General features: G+C 44.5%; 1 protein-coding gene across 7 annotated transcripts in view; it reads left to right on the forward strand.

Moving 5' to 3' along the window:
* The window catches only part of EVL (Enah/Vasp-like), a 179,166-nt gene that overhangs the window by 96,296 nt on the left and 55,236 nt on the right, over window positions 1-27,634 (forward strand). For 2 of the 7 annotated variants that reach the window (XM_012471252.2, XM_012471255.2), the window contains exons 1-2: window positions 4,673-5,373; window positions 22,946-23,114. In XM_012471252.2, coding sequence (XP_012326675.1) covers window positions 5,318-5,373; window positions 22,946-23,114 — 225 coding nt within the window. In that variant the 5' untranslated portion in view covers window positions 4,673-5,317. Of the gene's footprint in view, window positions 1-2,193; window positions 2,358-4,672; window positions 5,374-20,547; window positions 20,623-22,945; window positions 23,115-24,984; window positions 26,092-27,634 lie in introns of those variants that run through there. The other 5 variants (XM_064375211.1, XM_012471253.2, XM_064375212.1 and 2 more) reach the window with 4 other exon arrangements.

The following is a 27,634-nucleotide window of genomic DNA, read 5'->3' on the forward strand; positions in this document are numbered from 1 at the left end:
AAAACTGTAGACCTTGAGATGGGGTGGTTATCTTGGATTATCCATTGGGTCCAGTCTAATCACACGAGTCCTTAAAAGCAGAGAACCTTTCCACACCGTGGTCAGAAAGAGATGTCACTGTGGAGGAAGGGTCGGAACGATGCTTCATGCTTTGAAAATGGACAGAGGGGCTATGAGAAAGCAATGTAGCCAGTGTCTGGAAGCTGAGAAAAGTGAGCAAGGGAGACCCATGTGGAACTTCTGATGATGATGTCTGACTTCTGACCTACTATCATCTTACAAAACTCTAAGATAATAAGTGTGCGTTGTTATAGACCACCCAGTTTGTGGTAATTTGCAGCAGCAGCCGCAGAAAACCAATACGGCATAGAAAAATGTACCTGACAAGAGCTTCAAATCCATGAAATAAAGAGTGACAAAATTAAAGAGGGAAATCCAGTCACAGATGGAGATTGCAGGACCTTTTCCTCAGCAGTTGATAGAATAATTAAAAACAAAGAACAGCAACAAAAAGTAGCAAGGACATAGATGTTCTGAACAATACTGTAACCACCGTGACCTAATTGACATTTTTAGAACACTGCACCTGGCCAGCTTCAGAATACACATTCTTCATTCTTCTCTTGTGCATGTGCTGCATCCACCAAGGTAAACTGCATGCTGGACCATAGCGCACATTTTGGATAAATGAAAGGACTGCGATTATACCAGGAAAAAACAAAGGAAGAAATCACACCAAATATGTTCTCTGGCCCCACTAGAATTAAATCGGAAATAAGTAGCAACAGATACAGGAAAACACCAAATATTCCAAAATTTAACAAAGCACTTAATAATCCATGGATAAAAGAAGAAATCGTTAGAGAAAATAAAAAATATTTTGAACTCCCCAAAAAAGAAAACTGCAATATTTCCAAATTGTGGTTTGCAACTAAAACAGTGCTTAAAGGGGACTGTATATCATTAAAATCCTTTTAAAATTCATTTTTAGCATTCAAAGTGCATTCATCTCTCCAATTAGAACTGATATTTCTTTTGTACTGTACTCTATACATCTGTTTTTCACTATATCAATAACATTTTAATAGATGTTAAATATTTGCTAACATTATCAACCTCTTCCTTTCTAAACCATAAAAGTCTTTTAAGGACAAGTACTGTGGTTCTTCTCAGTTTTTTGTCTGTGATTTCTGACACAGTGCATGCTTTTTAGTGAGTTCTCTAGATTTTGAAAGAAAGATTGGACTAGATCTTGTCTTCATGAGAACCCTATGGAGATAGGCAAAATGAGTATAACTAACCCCATGTTACAATTGAGGCCACCCACTTAATGAGCAAGTGACAAAGCCAAGTTTCCAGTATTCCTCAAATGTTTTCTTCTCAGGCTCTAAATTGCTGACGAAAGTGCCATTATTAGAAAGAGGTGTCTCCTCGGTAGAAGAACAGATTTTGTTCCAGAATCAAATATTAAGACTCGATCAGCAGCCAGGTGTGGTGGTTCACGCCTGTAATCCCAGCACTTTGGGAGGCCGAGGTGGGTGGATCACCTGAGGTCGGGAGTTCCAGACCAGCCTGACAAACATGTAGAAACCCTGTCTCTACTAAAATTACTAAATTAGCCAGACGCAGTGCCTGTAATCCCAGCTACTCGGGAGGCTGAGGTAGGAGAATTGCTTAAACCCAGGAGGCGGACGTTGTAGCGAGCAAAGATCGCGCCATTGCCCTCCATCCTGGACGACGAGAGCGAAACTCTGTCTCAAGAAAAAACAAAAAACTAAAAAAAACCTTGACCAGCTTGTAGTCTTTATTATCTAGTCTTCTATTCTCTGGAGGGTCAGCAGAGACTCTTGCAGCCTTTTCGTAAGGCCTATAGGAAGTCGTCTGTGCTGAGCCTGCACTTTCTATAACAGATGGAAAACCGAGGCCCAGACCTCTTAAATGGCTTTGACTTAGACTATAGAGCTAGTTAGTGGGGGGCCAACACCACGACCTGGCCCCCACCTCCAGCAGGCTTCATCCACCCTTGCACCCTTGCAGGAAGCGCTTAGAGGCTTGAGGTTGCCAGCTGTCGGGGGTCGGGCCTGTGCAGCGGCTCTCAGCCGCCCACGCTGGTTGGGCTCTGCACTGTTAGCTTCGTTTCTCTATTTTCTACCTAGGTTTCAGTTTTTCACTTGGGTTTGTTTCCCCTTTGTCTCTGGTTCAGCTTCCTTTTCCTGTTTGGTTTTAAGTAGTCTAAAAATCAAGTTGCTGTCTTCAGAGGGTCTGTGGTCCTCTGCTTGTCAGCGTAGCCTGGTTGGAGTACAGGACTTGCCTCCTCAGAGTTACCTGTGCTGCCACCTTTCAGCCATGGCCACAAGGTGAGTACTAGAACCAATACAGGGGACTGAGGGATGTCAAGAGGAAACCTAGAATCTTAATAGTGAAGGGGCTGTAGAAATCATCCCAGGTCCCCTTAGTATACTGATTGAGAAGCCCACAACCAGAAGGCAAGGGACTTACTTGAGGTTACACAGCAGGTGAGTGACAGTTTACTCACTCTTCAGCCGTTGGTCATTGACATAGGCCTGTGTCTCTTGATGCCTGTGACCTTTAATGGCTTCTGTGTCAAGGACTCAGAAACTAGCTCCTGCCTCAGATTATAGGGAAGAGAGTCTGAGCCATCTAGGGGAATTGTTGTTTAGCTCAGAGGAACAGTTGGTGGGGCCTAGCTCTTCTCTCTAGAATGACCTGAGACAGGTTGTTTTTTTCTAAATATAGGCAGAGAGGGTTCTTTTTATTATAGGAACTTCATGAACTTAATAGTAAGAATCCTGACCCTCTACTTGAGAGACTTGTGGCCTTAGGCTGTTGCTGTTTAGCCTGTGTGTGAGCACCAGCCAGTCTACAAACTGCATTACTCATTGCGATTGTTCTTTCTAAAGGTGAGATTACATTTTGGACCTGCCTCTCCCCTGCCCTACGACTCTGAAAGATTATAGATGGTATGACAGACAGACTCTTATCCTGTGGGGTTTGGGGCATTTATTTGATTGACTCATTACAGCTTTGTTTTTTAGTATAAAGTAAGAATCCCTCACTTTGAAAATTATTTCACAGTTTCCAAAGTGCCATTTCACCAGTTTTCTCATTTGAGTCTTTTAACTATGTTAGATAGATGAGAAAGCCGTCGTCACTCCTGTTTTATAGCTGAGAAAACCTCTGAAAAGTTGTGGGCCTTGTTCAGGGTCACATGGCAGGTTGAGGAAGGACTGGAACCAGGGCTCAGCAGGGATGCCCTCATCCAGTGGTTTTCCCAGGACATGGCACAGGGTGTTTAGAAGCAGTTTGCAGTGAGATGTTAAAATTGACGTGACAGTAGGTAGAGCTTGTCCAGTGCTGCTTATTTTCCAGTTGGCTTTATGTCTGCTCCTATCATTTTATAACTTTCCTTTAACTTTAGAGGACTTGTGGGTAGAACTTTGGAAACAATGCTTTTCATTCCAAAGGTATATGTACTTCCAAAGTCATTTTCAATTGTAAATTGTGAAAAATTCTAGCAGCTTATTCTGCCCTGTCAGTTACTAATTGCAGAAAATTATATCAGAAGTAAATGGAGAGGAGGCACCGCAATTTCTTTTTCAATTTTAAAATTGTAGAAATCCTAGAAGTTTCCATCTTGTAAAGACCTTGGAGATGATCTACAGTAGATCACCTAGGTTAGTGGTGCTTTGGGCATCTTCTCCTCCACTTCAGCCAAAATAATGCTGCTTTTATCTTTTATGTATTCCTCGATATTTCATTGAGGAAAAAAGAAGTCATATGTTGTTGGTGGTGGTGATTTTCAAGTCTGAAGGTTGCACTAATCTAGTCGAGCTGTTGAGTGCACAAATTGGGAAATTGAGGCCCAGTGCGGAGCAGAACTTACCTATGGGGAGCGGAGTAGTGGCTGAACCAAAGCAAAAGCCCAGGTTTTCTGGTGCCTCCCTCCTCTGTACAAGGCTGCTTGCACTCTACCACAGGTCCCTGGCCTGGTACCATAGTGACAGTCCTGGTGGAAGCAGCATTTGTGGAGCTGCAGAGTCAGCAGCCATAGAAGCTGTGAACTTCTTATTTTTCCTATGCTGACTGACGTGGAGTTACCGTGGCACCTGTGGTGGGGATACAAAGGACCTTTTTATCGTGAAAATATATCTTATCAGCTAGCTCTGGCTACCCATCAGTCAAGAAATATTTTCTGAGCCCTAACTGTGGATTAGGAGCTGGGAATTCTCTCGAGTGCATGACAACATACAGAGTGCTTTCACTGACATTATTTTATTTAATTAACACAATAATCCTGAAAGTAGTAGTATGGGACATTTTTGGTTTTGTATTTTTTTAGAGATGAGGTCTTGCTATATTACTGGCCTCAAAATCCCGGGCTCAAGCCAGTCTCCTGCCTCAGTGGGACTGCAGATATGGCCCACCACACACAGCTAGCATTGTTTTTTATTGTTTCTGTTTCATAGAAGGAGAGAGTCACTTAACAAGAGACATAGCCAGTGAATGATAGACCCAGGACTAGAACCTGTGCCTCCTGACCACAGATGCTTTGCCCTTCTGCTCCTGCGCCTGAGTTAGAGCTGCCTCTGTCCTCAGGGACTGGTAGGGAGTGAGGAAGACAGCACTCACAGAAATGAGGACCCTGCAGCATAGACAGTAATAAAGGAGGGGCAGTAAGAGTTGAGAAGTTCGGGACTGTCAGGGAAGACCTCAAAGCGAAAGTGGGATCTCAGGTGAACTTTGAAGGGTAGGGATGATTTTTTAGAAGGCTCTGGCAGGCATCATAGGCAACCAGTCACCCAGGGACTGCTGTGAGTGCTAGGGACACAATGACAAACAAGACAGGCAATCTTGTCCTCAAACTGAGGGCAGAGTAGGGAGGCAGAATATAGTCAAGAAATCATAAACAAGAGATGTGGAAACCACAGAGCAGTGTGGTAGAGAATGACCGGGCCACTGCCTTAGCCAGTGCCCTCAGTGGGGACATGAGGCAGCCATGTCAAAATCTGAAGAAGAAAACATTGCTGGGAGGGGCAGCAAGTATCCTGAGATGGGAACAGTTTGGTGGGTTCAAGGGTTAAAAAAATAGAGAGGCTGGAGCAACATGAAGAAGGAAGAGTGAAGGCAAATAAGGGCACAGAGGCCTTATCAGGCCCAACGGCAAAGCTGTGAGCTGTGCTGAGTTTAGCACGTGTGTCAGAATTTAGTTAGGGGAAGCCTTTGGAGGGAGGGTTCTAAGCAAAGGGAAGGACATCTGATAGAAGCTTAAGAAAATCACTCTGGCCCTTACGTGGTAATGGCTGGCAGAATGGAGACAGGAAGACCTCTTGGGAGGCTACCGCAGTCATCCAGGTAAAAGGTGAGGGTGGTTTGGGCCAGCAGTGGAGCAGTCGGGGTAGGTGGTGGGAAGTTGTCAGATTCAGGAAGTGCCATGGCGCTGCAGCTTCCAAGACTGTCTGGTGGATCGCATGTGGGTGTGGGTGAAACATGAGTCAGACATGTCTTAGGTGGGTGGTGATTCCTTTCACCACACTGGGGCAGCTGGGGTGCTAGCTGGAGGAATCCGTAGGGATGTGGGACTAGCCGAACAGGTTCCCGGGAAATGTGGGTTGAACAGGGCTGACCTGAGCAAGAACTAGCTGAGATCGTGGTGCAGCAGCAGGAAGCGTGATACGGATGGTTGATATGTCTGCCGCTTTTGGGGCCAGCCAATTAATTTCAATTCCTTCCCTGGTCTATCTGTTGTCCTTGTTGGGCTTTGGGTTTTTTCTAAAGCACATACTATCTTCTAACATATTATAGAACTTACTTGTTTTACTCTGTACTGTCTGTCTCTACCCTTCTAGAGTATAAACTTCCAGAAGGCAGGGATTTTTGCCTGTTTTGTTGAGTGATGTATCTCCAGTGCCTACAGCATTACCTGACAATACACATTTATTGAATTGCTGGATTTAATTAACTACTTTGATATATGGTCCTGGAGATTCCTGGGCTACCAAAGCTGCTACTCAGTGGAGCTTCCTGGTGTGGCATGTTAGAGAAGAGGCCAGAAGAAAAAGACATTTCACTTGCTCTCAGGTAGTGAAGGAACTGTGGCTGCCCAGTCATTACTGTTTATTACACCGTGCTGCACATCTTGAAACTTAAAGATGTAAGAAGTCTCGCACAGCCAGGGTTCACCTCACAATCCTTCCCACCCAATTGTAAGCCTCTGTGTCAGGGTTTGGAGGTGTCTTTAAGAACACCTGTTGTTTTCTTTCCTCACAGGCAAGTCAGAGTCCCAGAGGCACACAGCTGAGCGAGCCCTCAGAGATCCCTCAGAGATCACATGGTCCGTTCACGCTCCATGGGAACACACACTTCCCTAGAGTCCTGTAGCCAAATCATTTGGAGACCTTCTGAAACTTCTCTGACTTCCTCTGTCTCAAAGAACCCCATGTGCCTCTAGTTGAGAAATATTACTGTAGAGATTCTAGGTTATTTTTTTTTTTTTTTGAAAACTTGTTTTCTAGATTCTAGGTTATTCTTATGAGAATGTTATGTTCCTCAGGTGGGCTGGGGCAGAAAATGGTTGAGAACTAGTCTAGTCCAGTGGCTTTTCTTTGGTAACTGAACCCACAGAGGAGGAAAATAACAACAGCTCCCCTTTTCTGAGTGTCATAGACCAAGCATTATGCTATTTACATGATATACATGTTTTAATTCTCATTCTTTGAGGTTTTGTATCGTTATTCCCACTTTACAGATAAGGAAACAAGGGTTGGCTGGGTATGGTGGCTCACACCTGTAATCCCAGCACTTCGAGAGGCCAAAGTGGGAGGATCACTTGAGCTCAGAGTTCAAGACCAGCTTAGGCATCATAATGAGACCTCATCTCTACCAAAAAAAAAAAAATTGGCCAGGTGTGCTAGTGCATGCCTGTAGCCTATAGTCCCAACTAACTTAGTAGGCTGAGGTGGGAGGATTGCTTGAGCCCAGCAGTTCAAGGCTGCAGTGAGCTGTGACCACACTACTGCACTCCAGCCTGGTGACAGAGCAAGACCCTACCTCAAAAAAGAAAAAACCAAACGAGAGTCTACAAAGTAACATATTCCAGGCCACATTGATACCACTTGGCAGGGCTTTTGATCTCTGAGAGAATCAAAATCTGTCCTCTCATCGCAGATTGCAGAGTCAAGACTAGAATCGAGGCCTCCTGATCTCTATTTTGCTGTCTCCGTCATTCTGCGCTGTTAATACCACGAGAAACAAAAGAGACCTCGTCTGTCCTGTAGCACCCCGTGCCTGCGTGTGTATCTCTTGTTGATGCTCTGTCGGCTGAGGATCTCTCCTACCATTCTAGAGCTCTTTCAGAGCAGGACGTTTGCATTATTCATTCCTTTGTTTCCCTGTGCCTGGTAAATAGCACAGAGTCCAAGTGGCTGCTCTGTCATCATGGATGTTTGTAAGGCCAGAGCCGGGGTCTTCGTTCCCAGGCTGTTCAGTCATCCTTGGAGCCAAACATACTGTCTTAATCCTTGGCCCAAGCCAGGCCTCTACAGTTGTCCCAAGGCTGTGCTACAATTTGTTCCACTTCACAAGTGATCATAGTCATAGACTGGGTACACGAATTTTGGGATGAAGACACATAGCAAAATATATAAATGTTTTTGAGGCTTGAGTAGCCTTAATGCCCACGTAACTGTCAGATGGCTCCCCAAAGAAAGGGCTACATCGCTGGCCTTGAAAGAGTATCAGAGATGCATATGAGACAGGGTCAGTGTCTAGGAATATCACACTCCCCCAAGAGTTGGTTGGAGTGTTTTTCCAGATTCCACCAGACTTCACAGAGAAATGGAGAGCAGCTGTCCAAACATCTGGGATAATGGCATCCAAAGAGAAGAGGCAAGCATCTTGATTGCCCATGACGTGGGCAACCAATTTGGATAGAAAAGAAGATGTCAGGGTTTAACACTGAATTTAGACTTTATTTACTCAAAGCCTTTCTTTAATTCTAACACTCTCAAAAATGGGATTCAGTCACCATTTGAGTTTCCCATGTTAATATACAGAGAGCTAATTCACTGTCTTTCATTGCTGTAATGCAGCAGTTCTATGGTGATTCATTATTAAACCCTGACTCCCTCCTAGGAGTCTGTGGGTCAGAACTATATTTATAATATTACTAAGACATCATTTGCCATTTCAGCTCTTGTCTTATGAATGCATGGTGGAATTTTCCAGAGCTATATGATGTGTTGACGTCATCACTGTGGCAGCTAATGAAATGTCTGCTTGTATATTTTTGTGTTTTATAAAATTCTTAGTTTTAATTTTAAATAAGGTGAAAATGGATAGACCTAACCTGCATAAACAGAAACTTTTTGGCATCCTCAATAATTGAGCATAAAGGGGTTCTGTGACCAAAAAAGTTTGAGAACCATGTATGTAAAATGGTTGTATGGCTGTACTACAGACAGCATGCATGGAATTGAAAACACCACATTCAAGATGGCGGTTCCCCCGGTAGAGACGAGGGGCTCTGGGTCTGGGAGGAGGATGCAGGTGTCACTTGAACTAAACAGCTTTATGACTTTCTGTCAGATTTCCTAGACTGAGTGGTGAGATTGTGGGAACTTACTTCTCACAGGCCTGAAATACTTCACAGTAAGCATTTTAAGTCTACTTCATAGCATGAAACCTGTTTCACACCTGTGCCCATTAAGAAAAGGCACCCTATAAATGATTTAATAATTACCAGGGGAAAATATAGCTTTCCATTGGAGATCTAGCAGTCACCTCTTAACCAGCCTACAGTCTACATTCAGTTGGCCTGAATTCTTCACACACACAGCATCCTTATCAATTAAAAATTTTTAAATAGCTTCACATTCTAGCTTAGCTAGAAAGAAAGTAAGCAGACGGCACAACCAAATGTAATGCATGAGTTGATCCTGCATCCCAAAAAACCAGAATCATTTTGTAAAAATTGAGTAATTTTTTTTTTTTTTTTGAGACAAGTCTCGTTCTATTGCCCAGGCCGGAGTGCAGTGGCATAATCTCAGCTCACTGCAACCTCTGCCTCCCAGGTTCAAGTGATTCTTCTGCCTCAGCCTCCCAAGTAGTTGGGACTACAGGTGCATGCCACCACACCTGGCTAATTTTTGTGGTTTTAGTAGAGACGGGGTTTCATCATGTTGGCCAGGCTGGTCTCAAACTCCTGACCTCAGGTGATCCCCCCACCTCGGCCTCCCAAAGTGTTGGGACAACAGGCATGAGCCACCGTGCCTGGCTGAGTGGCTTTTAATATGGATTCTGCATTAGATTTTTAAGTAAATTGTTGGTTTTCTTTGTCGTAAGAAATGTATGCTAAAGTCCCTAGGATTGAAGTATCTTGGTATCTACAGCTGACTTTCAGGTGGCTCAGGGGAAAGATAGAGAAAATTCACAGGCAGCAAATGTTAACCACGGGCAGGTTTAGTGAAAGGTACAAGAACGTCCCTTGTATATTCCTGTAAGTTTGAAATTTTTCAGAATAAAAAGTTGGAGGGAAAAACAGCTTCAAAATAGTAAGTAAAAGTTGGAGTTGGGTTTTGCTGCATTGCCAGCTGGAGCAGAAATGCCTTACTGCACAACAGAACGTCAGGTTGCTGTCTAGTCCAGGCTCCACCGCAGATCAGCCATGGGCGTTGGGCAAGTTACTCCCTTCTCCAGGCCTGCTTCCTAAGAAAATGACTGCAGAATGTTTTTCAGCTCTGACGAGGCTGTGATTCCAAGAGTCTCTGTTTCTCAGTTACTGAATTGGGACATGGCAACGTGGGTATGCTTCCTCGTTCCCCTGGAGTAGGTGTTGAGAAGTGATGAGGCCACAGGGACTGAAGTCCCCCCACCCACCACTCTGCCTTTGCTGACACTCTTCCCTCTGCTTGAAATGGTTCTTTGTTTCCTCTTGAAATCATGGCAGCATCCCTTGGGTCCCTCGGGCAGAACTAAATGCCCTCCTCTTGTGACACTTTGCATGTACAGCACTTTTTCTTTTTCTTTTGGAGATAGGGTCTTGCTCTGTCACCCAGGATGGAGTGCAGTGGCACAAACACAGTTCACTGCAACCTCAACCTCCTCAGCTCAAGGGATCCTTTCACCTCAGTTTTCTGAGCAGCTGGGGCTACAGGTACCCACCACCATGCCCAGCTAACTCTTTATTTTGTGTAGAGACAGGGTCTGTGTTGCCCTGCTGGTCTTGAACTCCTGGGCTCAAGCTATCCTCCCACCTTGGCCTCCCAAAGTGTTGGGATTACAAGTGTGAGCCACTGTGCCCGGCCCTTGTTTTATTTTTCAAATAAATGCAGGAAGAAAGAAGTGGTCAGATCTCAAGTGAGTCATGCCACCCCCCACCACAAAAATCCCTACAGGCTGAGAAATACAATACCTGGCAAAACTCAGCAAATATAAAAGCAAGCAGTTATTCAAAGATATTTGTTGAGCAGTCACTATGTCTCAGTTACTAGAGCTACAGAGATAAACATTACCTTAGAAACTAAACCAAACAACCTGCCTCATGGAGGCACTTGCCTTTCAGTTCAGTGGCAAGTATGGTAAGTGTTATGCGGAGAAGCTAAGCAGCTGAGGGGAGTGCCAGGGGCCCAAGGGGGGTGAGCATTAGCATTCTCTTCAGTGTGGTGGGGTGGGGGTGGAGTGTGAGTAGAGGCTGGAGGAAAGCGCAGGAGCAAATCAGGGCCAGGAAACTGATTTCCCAACAGCGGCGTTCAGGAGTGGGCCCTCAGTGACCTCCATGGTGGATCTGGGCCATTCCACAAAGACAGGACCCGACAGCTTGGTACTACTTGGTGATGCCTGAGACAGTTCTCCAGGCCACAGTGAGAAACCTGCCACCTTGTTTTTCTCCTTGGTAAGAAGTTAAAAGAATATGCGATAATGACAGTTCTCCATGTGGACACAGAAGGCAGTTTCATGCAGATTCCACCCTAAGTTTCACCTCATATGGATTTGAGCCAACATTGTCCTTGTTCAAGATGGTATATGCTGGGCGCTAATCGTGTTTAGTAAACTGCTCTCCTGTCTATTTCATAAGCCTTATTCGATCTCCAGCAAATTTAAAAGAAAGTTAAAAAAGATGATTCTCCTCATTTTACAGAGCTGTAAACTTACTTCCCTGAAGTCTTGTTGCTGGCAAACGACAGAACCAGGCCTAGGCAGAGCTGGAGCTGTTGCCCAGAGTGCTCTCACTTCCCCGCACTGACTCCATGATGAGGGCTGGCCTTAACCCTCTGTGCCCAGCCTTGCTTCCCAGTGCACCACTGCTTCCTGGTGGGCACCAGCCAGACAGACTTTTTTTTAAAATTTGTTAAAGTACTCTCTCTCTTTACCCCTCTCCACCTTGAAAAAGCTAGTGGTCAGAAAAGAGACAGTTTAGAGAAGAGCCAAGCTATGCGGTGTCATGGGAGCCAATGGGGAAGTTTCAAACAGGAGGCAAGGAGGGCGAGAAGGAGGCCAAGTCTGTGGCGAGAGTAGAATGGTGAGGCGGGGGCAGGTGGTGGGGCAGGCTGAGGGGAGATGGGGTGGAGGCTGTCTGTGGGCAGAGGGGAGTTCATAGTTTGACAGTCAGAGTTCTCAGAGAGCTGGAAGGAGAGGCCTGCAGATGGCTGGAGGCAGGGTCCTGTCTGTCAGTGTCTCTGACTTGACTCTCTGTGTGACTTGGGGGAGCCACACAATATGAAGTGGGAATAAATGTGATAATGACCTCGTGATGGTGGTTTGAGCATTGTGTGAAGTCAGGTGAAGATGGCACCTATGTTACCAGAGCCAAGCTGCATGCCTGCAGGGGGTCTACTGAACTAGCAAGTGATATGCTTCAGGGAGGGAGAGACTGGAATTTGGCAAAGGAAAAGGCCCCTGTCTCCTCCTTTGTGCCAGGCCTTGTCTTGGGGCTCAGTGGGGCACTGGAGTGCCCAGACAGGTTTGGGGCACTCAGTGTGGGCTGCTCTGCTCCTATCCAGGAGGCTCCTTACTGATGGTTCTCAGCCCAGCTTTTTAAGATTCACTTTTGTTGCTTGTATGTTGAAGATAAGCAAGTCAGGACTTTACAAACTGCCTCAGTCTGGCTGTGTTTCTACGTAGCTTTGGGAATATTTATTTATGGCCACTTCTCTTTAGTACCGCACCCTCACTACTCAGCCCTTGTTAATGTTCTTGGCAGCTGCAGAGCCCGGGTCAGAGGCACCAGGCTTCGCTGAGGACAATAGCTCACTGAGGAGGTGTATCTGAACTCAGTCATGGGCTTGTTCTCCAGAAACCCACAGCCTCAGGAAGGAGATAGCTCTAAGTGGCTGTCGTAACAGCTTGAAAGTAATCAGAGTCACATGGCACCTTGGGGTAGGGTTTGGGGGACAGAGACACATACCTACTGATTACAAGGAATGTACCCAGCATGGTACTGAGCACTCCCATGTCTTGTCTATTAATCACCATAGAATAGACCATACTATTTTTGTTAGCTCCGGTTTACAGACAAAAACTCCTCCTACAAAGCCTGATGTTCTCCCTCCCCAATACTCTTGTACACTCATTTTGTAATGATCTGTTTTTTCTTTTTTCTTATTTTTTTTTTTTTTTGAGACGGAGTTTCGCTCGTTACCCAGGCTGGAGTGCAATGGCGTGATCTTGGCTCACTGCAACCTCCGCCTCCTGGGTTCAGGCAATTCTCCTGCCTCAGCCTCCTGAGTAGCTGGGATTACAGGCACGCACCACCATGCCCAGCTAATTTTTTGTATTTTTAGTAGAGACGGGATTTCACCATGTTTTACCAGGATGGTCTCGATCTCTTGACCTTGTGATCCACCCGCCTTGGCCTCCCAAAGTGCTGGGATTACAGGCGTGAGCCACCTCGCCTGGCCCAATGATCTATTTTTTCTAATAGATTGTAATCTCCTTCAACACTGAGCCATATGCCTGTTAGTAGTTATTAAATGAATGGGAATGGGTGGATAGGTGTGTTTTGAAGGCAGTGACAATCTGAGCTTTGAGAAAAGGTAGGATTCAAACCTCTGGATGTAGGAAAAAGAAAGCATCTTAGGCAGGGGAAATATCTTTCTTCCTAATTACTAGAGGAGTAGGAGAAAAGTCATCTTAATTGGCCCAATATCATGGGGATGCTTTCGCTGCCAGTCCTGGCTTTATCACCAGGCTGCTGGTTGGTTTGTATGATCAGACAGGTCCTTCCTCACTGAAATATGCTGGGCTATTTGTGGGCAGCCTCAGGTCTAGCAGAGCAGGAAGGGATGTTCCCTGGGACCAGCAGAGGAATCTACCCTGTCGTCTTGGACCTCCAGAGGTCAACAGATAGGAAGAGGACTATAGCCTAAGCCCTCAGTCTACATAGGGAGAAGCCTCCTAGAAGAAATGGCCCCTGCCCAGGAAGCATTCAGTGGCCAGCAGAGGGACCTAGCATAGACTTTGCTGCAGTAAGTGCTGTGGTGGTAGGCACAGGACCGTGAGAATAGGATAATAGGGCTCCGAGAAAGACCGTCAAACTCAACCAGGGGCTTCAGGGAAGACTTTCTAAAAGAGGTAACAGATATTTTAAGTCTTTATGGATGAGCAGGAATTAATGGGTCGGTTTGGCTCGGCTTGGCTAAGAAAAGCATCCCAGGCAGAGGAAGTTGCCTGAGCCAGAGCAGAGGCCACAGAGTGCAGAGGGGTGTGTTAGGGGTCTGTGTGCATTTCCACAAGACTAAGCCAAGGGTTGGGTCAACTGCGGACAGTTTGACAAGGGCTTCAATGTGAAGGACACTGAGTACCTGCCCCAGAGTGGGAATTATATTCTGTAATAACGACTCCCTTCCTCATCTGGGGTCAGGTACTGCTCCAAGTGCTTACACAGATTAATTGTACAGACAACCCTATAAAGAAGATGAGGAAAGATATGGGTAAAGGAGGATAAGATGTAGATAGACTGGGGAACACAGAAGTTTTGTCTGAGGTCATATCACTGGTAAGTAGCAGAGCTCCCAATAAGGGAAGAGGCTCAGTCAAGTTTGCCTTTGATAAAGGTCTTTCTGGTGACATTGTGAGTGAAGAGTTGGGGGGCGTGAGGCTTCAACCAGAGGCTGGGGGAACAGCCAGGAGGCTATTGTGGTCTAGATAAGAAGTAGCAAAGGCTGGGACTGGCAGCAAGGAGGGAGAGGAAGGGACAGATCCAACAGATGTTTAAGAAATAGAACAGATGGCCACTGGGCCGAAGAGGGTGTGGCACAAAAAAGTGTCCGAAATGAGCTTCAGGTTTCAGACTCTGGGGATTGGGTAGGTGTTGCTTCCATTCCCTGAAATGAGAAGCAGTGAAAAGAATACTTTCTCTCTTGAGCATGTTGAATTGTGAGGTCTCTAAGTTATGTCCAACAGTTGAAAATATGACTCCGTGTCTTAGAAGAAAAGACAGGGCCGGAGAGTCATCAACATGGGATTTATCAGTGTATTGGTGATCGTGTAAACCCTGGCACGAAGAGCCCATGAGGAGACATGAGAGCAGATGGTCCCCAGAGTCTCAGTCTCCTTCATCAACCATTTGCCTAGAACCAGCAAGCATGTGTGTTATAATAGAGACCCCATCCAAGACTTAACCACATCAGAATCTCCTAAAGGGGGGCCTGGGGATTTGTGTTTTAATAAACACTCACCTGACTCTTACAGTGCATACAGTTTTGAGAACCATGGGCATAGAGTAAAATGAGAAGAAATTCCACTTAATTCACATTGGTTTTAAAATCTGTTTTGGAGTGCAGACCCATTTAAAAACGTGGTAGGCCGGGCATTGTGGCTTACGCCTGTAATCCCAACACTTTGGGAGGCCGAGGTGGGTGGATCACGAGGTCGGGAGTTCAAGACCAGCCTGGCCAAGATGGTGAAACCCTGTCTCTACTAAAAATACAAAAATTACCTGGGCACAGTGGCAGGCACCTGTAATCTTAGCTACTCGGGAGGCTGAGGCAGGAGAATCACTTGAACCTGGGAGGCGGAAGTTGCGGTGAGCCAAGATCATGCCATTGCACTCCAGCCTGGGCGACAGAGCAAGACTCTCATCTCAAAAAAAAAAAAAAAAAATGAAAAGAAAAAGAACATGGTAAACAAATTTCCGGAAGCAGTGTGTACACTCACTTTTGCAGATAATTTCAGGGGTTTCTTAGACTCTTCAAGCCTTTCCCTGGACTCCAGATTAAGAACATTTGATGTAAGAGGTGAGTAGAAAGGAAACCTGTGAAAGAGGCTGAACAGGATTTACAGAGAGCGAAATGGAAAGCCAGGCAAATGTGAAGACTGGGGATTAAGGAGGAGAGGATTTCAGAGTGAGGACATGGTCAACAGTGCCTGGCTCACTAACGGGCCCAGTGACTCAGAGCTGGAAAACATGCATTGGAGCTGGGAGTGGAAAGTCAGTAACCTTGTCTGGGCTTATTTAAGTTTATACTCAGGGCCAGGGGCCAGGTTCAAGTGGGGGCTTGGAGAGTGACGGGCAGGGTGGGGGTGGGCCGGGTGAGGAAACGGAGAGAGCAAGCGACAAGACAAGGAACGGTGGGGAACAGTGGGAAGTAGAGAGCGAGGTCCAGTCGTATCATCTGGCAGGGTGCTTGTTAGGTGCCCACCCTTGCAAGGGTTACTGTGGTGAAAGATAAGAAAGGAGTTCCCAGCAGGACACCAACTCATCCTGGTTTGCCCGAGATTATCCCAGTTTCATTGCCAAATGCCCTACCTCCTAGGAAACCCTTCTGTTATGGGCAAATGCTGGTTCCCACTCCTACTGGGGAGACAAAATTGGCCCTCAAGATGGAGTATAAAGAGTTGTTTTGTCCAAAGGGAGCTTCCAAGTCTGAGCATTGGGGCTGAGCAGGGCCACTGTGCCAGTCCCAGGGAGAGAGAGTGAGGCATTGACCGCCTGCTTTCTAAGAAGGAGGAATTTGTCTCCTAGGTTAACACTCCAGAGGAGCAGAAGAGGGCAGCCTGTGCCTCCCAGAGGCCTCCTGCCAGAGGAGCAGGCCTCTCTCCGCAGGCCTGGGCCCAGGCAGAGCTGAGATGCACCTTTAGAGGCAGCAGACAGGGCTGAGGCTCACTTTGCACTGGAGCCCACCCACAGAGCTGTGGTTTCCTGACTCACCCGTCCCAGGCTGTTATGAGAGAAGGCTGATGGTAATCTGTGACAGATGCCTTTGCTTAGCAGTTACACTTTCTCTGAGAATAAACGGAGAGGATTTTGAGTAGAATGTTCCCACGAGCACACAATCGTAAACGCACTGTTTTTCCCACAGTCAGGTCATTTGTTTAACAGTTATTCATGTCTACAGCATACAGGGACTAGCTTTACTAAGGGGAAAACAACACAGTTCCTGCCTTCAAGGAGCTCACAGTCTGGTGGTGCAGACACCTAGGCAGATTCTGAGAGGCAGGGCAGACTGAAAAGCGCTCTGGCAGAGGCATAAGCAAGCATGGGGCTGCAGGAACTAGCCTCTCTCTGGATAGGTCTACGTCCTGTGCTTTTTCCAAGTTCAACCCTGGACTTGTATTTCCCAACAAACCTCTAGTGGTTAGCCCCGTTCCACCCTGTGGGTCTTCCTTTTGCCCTTACTTTATGAATTTGCACTCTGCCCTTCAAGGAAATAACAGGACTGGGATGGCGTGTCTGTGTAAGCCCATAAGAATTTCAGAAACCTTGTTCCTAGCCACAGAGGGGGTGGGGGAACGAGAGTCCAGAGACATGGAACCTGGATTTTTCCAGAAGGATTAGAGAGTGAGAGCCTGAGGCTGACTTCAGGCTGTCATCACTGAGGGCCGTGCTGCAAGTTTTTGTCTGCATCCTCCGAGTAGCTGGGACTGCAGGCATGTTCCACCACACCCAGCTGCCTACATAATAGTTTTACCTTGAAATGCATTACTGATTTCCCAAATCAAGTCCTGGAAGGTCTATGCTTAGGTTTCAGAGTTACTTGCAGAAAATTTGGGGTATAATTTCCTTTTTTTTTTCCTTTTCAGTGAGAGATTTCAGCAGACACTCAGAAGTGGTCTATGGTATATAGCAGGGTGTCCAATCTTTTGGCTTCCCTGGGGCACATTGGAAGAATTGTCTTGGGCCACACATAAAATGCACTCACATTAACAATAGCTGATGAGCTTTAAAAAAAAATAATGTTTTAAGAAAGTTTACAAATTTGTATTGAGCTGCATTAAAGCCGTCTTGGGCTGCATGCAGCCCACAGGTTGGACAAGCTTGGTGTATGGTCTAAAAAAATTATCTGCTGAACCAGCGAAATGACAAAGATATGGCTTTTCCCATCTTCCCTGCTGTTTCCTGCCCCATGCTGGGCTAATGAGCAGAACTCAACAAGTACTCAGTGCTTGTCTGAGGGAGCTTTGAGGTCAGACTCAACCTTGTACAGATGAGGAAACTGAGGCCTAGCGTCACATGGTCTTTCTCCTGTAAGCTGATAGAAGTGGAGTCTGAAGCTTTAAGAGTTTATGTCTCACATGACACAGGGAGGGAAATTACAGGCTCAAATTATATGGGCCCCACAAATACGTGTACAAAAGCCCAGAATGACAGGGGAATTGGATGACTTGTTTGGAAAGAACCTTCTCCCAAGAGAGAAATTCTAGTTACACCTGCAGCTCAGAGATGCCTATTATATCCAACGGGGAAAGAAGTCCACCAACCTGGTAGTTTAACACTATACAGAACAAACCAGTGTATTTTGACTGATTTTACTCCCCGACTAAACAATCATATAAAAGAACCCTGTGAGAGATGAAGATCTCATGGGAACCATTTAGTAAATGAAATTTCCTATGTATGTGTTTTTAAAAACAGTTCATTCATTCATTTATTCAGTAAATGAGAAAACATTTGTCTATCAAATTTCCTCATAGCTAGGCGCAGTGGCTTATGCCAGTAGTCCCAGCACTTCGAGAGACCAAAAAGACAAAGGCAGGAGGATCACTTGAGCCCAGGAGTTGGAGATCAGTCTGGGTAACATAGCGAAACCCTCTTTCTACAAAAAAAAAATAATAATTTAAATTTCCTCAAGGGATAGATGATTTGAACAAATTAAATTTATGATGCCTAGGAAGTATGTGTATAATACGGAGTTTGAGTATTTATCCAAGTGAAGATGTTGAGAAGGCAAGTGAATATATATATATATATATATAGCTCAGAGGCAATGTCGAGGTTAGATGGCAATTGAGATTTTATTAAAACAAAAAAAATTTCAAACGTATATTAAACCCAAATTAGCAAAACAAATCTTAAGTAGAAGAAATGTGTAGTTTCTTGCATTTAGGTTTTGTTAGTAGCAATAAAATAAGAGACAAACCAGCACTGTTGAAAAGGTGGGGGAAAACCAGGGGTTTTGGTTAACCACAAGTTTAACTTGAACCTAAAGTATTAACAACAGCAAAAAAAAAAAAAAAAAAAAAAAGAAAAGAAAAGGAACCTGTGGGTATAATTACAAGAAGAAAAATGATTATTGATATTCAAGTATCTAGTGGCAAGCACAGTGCTTTATTTATGCCATCTCAGTAGCTCCCCTGTGTGTGTTACCCCAGGTATGCTTCACCCCCACCTAGTGCTCGTGGTTTTCTGCATGCCGTGCCGTTCTTGCCTCCCTGCCTCTGCTCAGCCGCCTGTCTCCGCTTAGAATCCCGTGTCCCCTTCCTGAATTCACCTAGGCGTTGAAAGTCTTCATCTTAAAACCCACTCAGAGTTTTCTTCAGAAAGCCTCCCCAGGCCTGTTGCAGTGGCTTTCACCTATAATGCCAGCACTTTGGGAGTCTGAGGCAGACGGGTAGCTTGAGGCCAGGAGTTCAAGACCAGCCTGGCCAACATGATGAAACCCTATCTCTACTAGAATTACAAAAATAAGCCAGGCATGGTGGCACATGCGTAGTCCCAGCTTCATGGGAGGCTGAAGCACGAGAATCATTTGAACCTGGGAGGCAGAGGTTGTAGTGAGCTGAGATTGCACCACTGCACTCTGGCCTGGGCAACAGAGTGAGACTCTGTCTCAAAATAATAAATAAGTAAAAATTTTGAAAAATGAAAGCCTTCCCAAGCCTTCCAGGCTGGGTAAGATTTATAATTACTCGTCTGACTGCCAGACCAGCTGGGAGCTTGCTGAGGGCAGGTACTTTTCTACCCATCTCACTGTCATTAATGTTTTTTTACTCACTAGCATCTACTGGTCAGACTAAGCTTGAAATATTGTGCCCAATTTTAGGCCCCAGACTGATGGGATGACAAGGAGACTGGTAGCTTTGTCGTGTGGCTAATGGAGGACACACTCTTCCTTCAGCTGTCCGATGGGTTGTCACAGGCTCTGCAGAGCACCTTGTGGCATGCCACTCAGAGCAAGGAGGGGTCGTCTAAATTAAAACCACTTACAACCAATGGTTTGCTTTGGAGAGTCGTAAGTTAAGTTCCCTGTCACCCAAAGCTCAGTGTGGACTTGTCAGGGCAGCTTTATTGGACACTAAAGTGGATTAGTGTCTACAGTTCTTTTCAGCTCTGAGATTATTCTGTGAGCATTTATTAGGCACATTCCCTGTGCCAGGTTCTAACACAGGTCAAAAGTTGGCGAAAGGAGAAAGGCCAGGAAGGATGGACTAGAAGCATCTCAGACCACATCACAATGCTGAGAACAATTGGACCAGGCTGAAAGGGCATTCCCAAGCCAAGGCTTCCCCCACAGATTAATTCTGTGTTGGGAAGGAATGGGCTGGCACTGGTACCCCTGCCATGTTCAGTCAGTGGCTGGGAGCAGCCTGAGAGCAGCATGGCCTCTGTGCACCAGCTCTGCTCCCGTAGCAGGTTCTCCTGCAGGGCAACTGAAGGGCATTCTTCCATGGCTGCCTCACAGGGACTCTAGAGAGCATTGCCTCTCACACAGCAGCTCCCCGGAGTGCTCCCCCAGAATCATCTCAGGGCTCTGTGGTCATCTTCCAGCAAATAGTAGAGTTGGGCTCCAACTCAGATCCCTCTGATTTAATAAAATCCATGTTTTGTAAACCCAGACCATGCTGCATCTCAGGATCTGTCCTAGCTCTCGAGACAGCATCCAGAACACACACCTACTTGTCGACTGTCACATTTAGCAACTGAGTGTACCAGAAGCAGTAAGTGCCAGAACTTAGCCCATAACTTGATGTATGGCTCATTTACATTGGGATGGAACTATGATTTGACCCAAAGTCTATCTGGTTCTGTATACAGTTTAGTCTAATTTCATTTCCTTTCTTTTCTTTTCTGTTTTCTTTTTCTTTTTTCTTTTTTCTTTTTTTTTTTTTCTTTTTCTTTTTCTTTTCTTTCTTTTTTGAGACAGGGTCTTACACTATCACCCAGCCTGGAGTGCAGTGGCACAATCATGGCTCACTGCAGTCTCAACCTCCTGGCTCAAGTGGTCCTCCCACCTCAGCCTCCCAAGTAGCTGGGACTGTAGGTGCACATCACCACACCTGGCTAATGTTTTTGTTTTTGTTGTTTTTTTGTAGAGACAAGGTCTCACTGTGTGGCTCAGGCTCGTCTCAAACTCCTAGGCCCAAGTGATCCTCCTGCCTCAGCCTCCTGTAAGTGCTGTGATTACAGGTGTGAGCCACTGTATCCAGGTAGTTTACTCTAATTTCTACTAGACTTCATGAAGACAGGGCTGCAAAGACTTAACTAGGGAGGAGCAGCTTTACCTAAGCACATTCTCTTAAAAGATACGTTGTTTCAGGCTCCAAAACACAGAGATGGTAACTTCTGCCCTCTTAAATATTGTGGAATGAATGATGAATTATAGGGAAGAATGATGCAGCACAAGCTGCAGACCAAAACTCTTACAGTTCACTCTGAATACATCTGTCCACAGATGTGCCCAGAGCCTTCAACACAAGGCTGGGACAGCTGAGGTCAGGTGTGCCCTAGGCTCCTGAACACCAGAGACAGACCTGAGTAGTCAGCGGCAAGGTTGAGACCCAACAGTGCAGGCATTTGGATCCGGCCCAAGACCTGGCACTGGCAGTCAAGCTGTAAGATGTGCATAGGGTTCATTCAAAGTGAAGTGGAGGGAATATGTAGGGAAGGGCCTTATATATGGCACTGTACACAAAAATGTTGTTTAAAAGTATAATAATAATCCATACACTGGATCATCCAGAGTCTCCAAGCAGTAGGTGAGTTGGGCCCTGAGGGAACTCAGCCCTCTGGAACACTGAGGAACTGACTACACGCCCAAGTTGAGGTTTCCAAGTCACAAAGAACTAATCCTGTGAAAACCACTGTTTTTTTCATCTCATAACCACAGGGCTGAGGATATAGATCTTCTTAAGTATGGTGAAGTGAACATAATAGGACTTTTTCTCGACTGCTTGGTCTCAGCATTATAATAATCCACCATTGTACACACTTTCCTTCTATGTGATCGCTCCCAAATTGTTGGGCATTACAGTTCTGTTGCCAGTCCCTCGTCTTTATGCAGCCATGCTTGCTGATGACCACTCCTCACTGTGGCCAGTGTGCCTACCTTCAGCAAGCACAATTCCCTCTTTAAAAAAGAAAAAAGAGAGAGAGACCGGGCGTGGTGGCTCACACCTGTAATCCCAGCACTTTGGGAGGCCAAGCTGGCGGATCACCTGCGGTCAGGCGTTCGAGACCAGCCTGACCAATATGGTGAAACCCCATCTCTTAATTAATTAGGAACAAAGGAGTATTGCTTTTTTAAATGTAGGAATTCTAATAGGCTGGGGATGATGTTAAAGATGATTACGGCTTATGAAGAACCAGTGGGCTCTGAGAGACTTCCTCTGAATACCTTGCAGGGGTTTTAGTGTATTAATTTTAGTGATGACTATTTTATCCTTCCAGGGGCTTCTTCCCTGCTTCTCTGTCATATTTTGAACAAATGAGGTTGCTTTGCTACATAAATGTTTTCAGCAAAGTATGGAAGTAGCCACCTACTTATTTTGATTTATGTTGCTCTTTTCTTAGATCACCTAAATACCTCATTGCCTACATAGCTTGTCTTGATGCTACCCTAGCATAAGTCCGTAAATGGAGCGTATTGTTGGATGTTGGAAAGAATATTATCTATGTCATATGCTCTAGAGTTAGTCAGAAGTGGTTGGAAATACCCAGTTTAATCACTGTGTGAACTCATATACATCTTTTCAAGTCTCTGAGCCACTTTATTCTCATCTAAAAAATGGAGGTAATAAATAGCTGCTTCATAAATTGTGAAGCTTAAGTGCTGTAATGCATTCTCTCTCGTGCGCTTATTTTTATTTTTTTTAAACAGAGTCTCGCTCTGTCACCCAGGCTGGTGTGCAGTGGTGCAGTGCTGGCTCACTGCAACCTCTGCCTCCTGGATTCAAGCAATTCTTGTGTCTCAGCCTCCTGAGTAGCTGGGATTACAGGCATGTGCCACTGTATTTTTAGTAGAGATGAGGCGGGGGGGTGTCTCACCGTGTTGGTCAGGCTGGTCTCAAACTCCTGACCTCAAGTGATCTACCCACCTTAGCCTCCCAAAATGTTGGGATTACAGGCATGAGCCACCATGCCTGGCCACATTCTCTTATTTAATACAGTACATGGAATGTTGTGAACAGTTGGCAAATTGTAATTGTAATTGTAATTCCTTTCTCATCCAGGCAACTTTTCCCCTGGAAACAAAACTGTGAGTCTTTTCCAAGCTATTGAAAGTTTTGGCACAGAATCTCCTCTCCCCTCTGCAGGCTCCTTAGATAATGTAAACTCATCACCTCACAAGGCAGTTCTTCCATAGACAGTTGGAAGTTCTGGCAATTGGAAAGTTTCTTTATCTCAAGTAGCGATTGGCCTGTTTCAGAAAAGGGCAAAGTCAGCTTCCATCCCCTGCAGCTGAGGCTGACACCAGTTTTTCTTGCTCTGTAGTGAACAGAGTATCTGCCAAGCCCGGGCTTCCGTGATGGTCTACGATGACACCAGTAAGAAATGGGTACCAATCAAGCCTGGCCAGCAGGGATTCAGCCGGATCAACATCTACCACAACACTGCCAGCAACACCTTCAGAGTCGTTGGAGTCAAGCTACAGGATCAGCAGGTCAGTGCTGGAATTACAGATTACACCCATGAGCCTGCGCACCACCTCCTCACCACCCACCCCTTACACACACATTTCATTCAAAGATGTTAAAACATCAAGGTCAGTATTCGGAATCAGAGGGCCTGGGCTCAGATTTTGACTCTGTATCCTCATACTTCAAGGTATGACACCTTAAGCAAACTGTTTTCTGGATTTCACTTTTTACCTATGTCATATGGAGACAGTAATCCACACCCTGACTATTTCACTGTGTCATTGTCAGATTGAAATAAATAATAGATGTGGGAAGCTTTGAAAAAATATATTGCACAAATGTTTCATCTTAACCATATGTAAGGTGGCTATTAAGGTTTTTGGTTCATCAACCTTCTAAGTCTTACTTTAGAACGAATATCAAGATGATTTGGAGAACCTGGGGTCATTTCTCTCCCTAATAGTACAACCCAGGAAAATCAGATATGATAATTTGTAAGTGTACCTGGCAAATACCTGCATAAGTACAAGGGAACAACCATGTCCACCTGTGTCATGAATAGTCATACACACATAATCATGACAACATACTCTGATGTGTCATGGACTAAAATAGGGACGTGGAGAAACAGGCTGTGTGACTTAACCACAGGGACTTTGTTTAGTTCGGTGCTCTCCCTCCAACTGTCTTCTTAGAGATAGACAATGACATTTATAGCAGTGAAGTTAACTGATCTGTGATTATAGCATTTATGAAAAACTCTATATAAACAGCATCTTGTGGCAGGCTTTGTGGGTCAAGCTTCAGCTAAGTTGAGCAGTAGGTTAGCTGCTGTCTTAGAATCAGCAATCGGAAGAGAGAGAACAGAAACTGTGGGTTCTATTTTTAGTGTGTTGCCTGTTGATTGGGTTTTTGCTTTAACCAAAATAGCCTTATTAAGTTTCAAATGCTCATGGCTAACAGAGACATCCCTACCCCAGGACCCCTGATGAAAGGTAGTCTTTCTAACCTTGAATTCCTGGTACCTCCAGAGGCATGCTTTTCTCTTGTTCATGAGCCTTAGTAGTATAATGGTGTATGTGTCTTTCTAAAAACCTTCACAAAGCTGCCCCCCTGTCATTCCAATTCACTAATTCTAGATCTGCCTTTCAGTGACACACTGTGCCACACATTGCAGGATATATAGAACCTTTGGCTCCAATTTTGGTGACAGTCAAAAACATCTCAAGTTTTTAGAACATCTGATGGTTGGGGCTTGCGAGGGCAGTACTTCCATGTCTTTGACACAAGGTCCATCACCTGGTGTGGTTCCTGAATCATAGTAGGTGTTCCCTAAGTGATTGCTTTTATTATGACAAGTTTTCTGTTCCCTTCCTTCCTCTTGCTTGCCCTCCAAGGCGTAGTAGGATGACAGCATGGTGTACTGGAAAGGGCATGGGATGGAAGAGCTCCCCAAAACCCATACACAGCGTGTTCTCAGGGACCTCAGCACCGCACCACCTCCTTCAGAGGAAACCACATGTTGAGAAAGAGACCTTTTTCCCCACCCCAGGACGGACTGACAGCAGTCTTCAGTGGTATTCTGTTTAAATTTGGAGGGCTGTGTTGATTCTAACTTGAGGCCTCCTAAGTTAGAGTCTGACTGAGAAGTTCCAAGCACAGCCTCCCACTTGGAATCGCATGTTCAGGAGACAGGCTGTCAGACAGGATTGAGGATATCTCTGCAAATGGATGGAGCATGTTAGCTAGGAATAGAAAAGAGATTCTTGGTAAACCAAGGCATTAGAGAAAATGGCAGGAAATCTGGTCCAGAACAACTTTTAGGGACCTCTATAGAAAGACTGATTTTTCACAGATTTGGTTTTAGTCCATGTTTATTACCACCTTAAAGTGGTCAGACATGGTTAACAGAGTCAAAGATTCCTGGTTTTATAGCTAAACAGGGATATCTAACATGTTTAATGCTCTTTATGGTTAATGGAGCACTTTTCATGTCTATTATTTCATTCTCCCAGTAAGAATAATGGTACAGGAATTATTGTCACCATTTGCTAAACAGGTGGATATAAAACCAGGTAATCAGTTGTGGAGAAAAGATATAGTAACTTACAGTACCATTAGCCAAAAATCTAACTTGAATCTCACATTCAGGGTGAAAAACCTGAAGGATTTTTAGTTGAGAATGCATTTTGATCACCAAAAAATGTGGCTGGTTGCAGTGGCTCATGCCTGTAATCCCAACACGTTGAGAGGCCAAGGCAGGTAGATCACTTGAGCCCAGGAGTTCAAGACTAGCCTGAGCAACACAGTGAGACCCCGTCTCTATAAAAAATATATATATAAATTACCTGGGCATAGTAGGGCATACCTATTAGCCCCAGCTACTCAGGAGGCAAGGTGGGAGAGTCTGTTGAGTCCAGGAGGTTGAGGTTTCAGTGAGCTGTGATCTCACCACTGCATTCCAGCCTGGGTCACAGGCAAACTCTGTCTCAAAAAAAAAACCAAAAGCAAAAAATGTTAGTGATTTCTCAGGCTGAATTAGATGTAGAGTGAATTGATAGAAGTAGAATAAATTAATAGAGTGAATTAATAGAGATGGAGTGAATTTATTGAGGCAGAGGTCCAGAAGAAGGGAGACTACAGTCCTGCTCTGCTCTGCATGAGTTATACTTGGACACTGGGACTGCATCTGAGTACAGCAAATTGAAATCTACTAGAAGAAGGGCATCCAAACTGGTGGAAGATCTGAAAGTGATATAATATGGGGAACGATTGAAGGAGTAACAAGAGATACTTACTTGGAGAAGACAGAAATGTTTTCAAGTCTCTTAAGGGTGCTATGTGGAAGAGAAATCTCACTTTCATTGTGGACCCCAGAGAACAGAACTAGGAATATTGCCTGCGTGCTGTAATGAAGATGATTTTAATGCAGTAAAAGGATGAACTTTCTTACAAGCACACTGTTGAAAGATGGAAAGTGTTACATTGCCAGCCCGAGAGGTAAGATTGTGGGAGAGACAGTCTATCTTCAAGTAGATTCCAATGAGATGAGACCTCCAAAGTCTTTGCCAATCTGTAGATTCTGTAGTTTTTAGATCCAGGCATATATAGGGACAAGAAGATTGTTCCACCATTAAGCATCTTTCTTTTTTTAAAGGACTCTTGACTGTTTTTACCCAGAGTCCCCAGAAACATGTGAAGAGAGTACAGTCATGCATCCCTTAATGAGGGGGGATACATTCTGAGAAATGTACCATTGGGGGATTTTGTTGTCATGTGAGTATGCTTATACAAACCTAGATGGTATAGCCTACTACGCACCTAGGATATATTGTATAATAGCGTATTGCTCCTAGGCTAAAAACCCGTACAGCATATTACTGTACTGAATACTGAGGGCAGTTGTAACACGTGTGTGTAAACATATGCGAGCATAGAAAAAGTATAGTAAAAATACCATACTATAGTCTTACAGGACCACCATTGTATATACAGTCAGTTGTTGACCAAAACATCATTGTGTGGTCCATGATTATATTTGGAGTTGCAAGACCTTCCTTTAAAAGAACAGGAAAGGCACTCCTACTTACTCCTACACTCCCTAGAATAAAACTTGTGCAAACGTAATTATGGGCTCCTATGCAAAAAGTATGACATTTTAAAATGTTCATCCTTCAGCAAGTGTCCAGATCAGTCCTGCCAAACCTTGGAGAATTATTTTTAAAATAAAGCTGGTAAAGAGATCCCAACGAGGCCTCCAAAAACAAAAAGTTGAAAGTAAAAAATTGGAAAAGATAAACCTTACAGACACTAACCAAAAGAAACTGGTGTGGCTATGTTAATATCAGACAAAGAAGCCTTTAAGGCAACAAGTATTCCTAAAGATAATGACAGACCTTTTTAATGATAAAAGGGTAATTGAAAAAGAAGTCGTAGCATCCCTACATTTGTATGAATCCATTCATATCTTCAAAACACATAAAACAAAAAACCTAAGGGGAGAAAGAGACAAATTCAGAAGCATAGTTGCAGATCCTAACCATACCTCTAGGTTACTGATTGAATAAGGAAATAGAAATAAGTAAAGACAGAAAACTTGAATAACATTATTAACCAACTTGACCTAATTTACATTTGTAGAAACTACAGCCAACAACTGTACAATGCATTGTTTTCTCAAATAAACATAAAACATTTACCAAAATAGACCATAGGCTGGTTATAAATCAGGTGTCAAGTTAAAAAGGATTTAAATCATATAGAGTATGTTCTTTGACCACAGAAGAATTAAACCACAAATTAGTAACAGAAGAGTAACTTTTAAAATCTTCAAATGTTTGGAAATTAAGTAGTGTAATACTGAATGAACCATGAGACAGAAAAGAAATCACAATGTAAACTAGAAAATATTTTGAACAATAATGAAAATATAACATAGCAAAACTTGTGGGATGCAGATAAAACAGTACATATGAGCTGGGTGCAGTGGCTCATGCCTATAATTCCAACACTTTGGGAGGCCAAGGAGAGAGGATCAACTGAG

Source organism: Aotus nancymaae, unplaced genomic scaffold (genome assembly GCF_030222135.1).
Source record: "Aotus nancymaae isolate 86718 unplaced genomic scaffold, 86718_ANA_hifiasm-v0.15.2.pri h1tg000011l, whole genome shotgun sequence".
NCBI classification, from domain to species: domain Eukaryota; kingdom Metazoa; phylum Chordata; class Mammalia; order Primates; family Aotidae; genus Aotus; species Aotus nancymaae.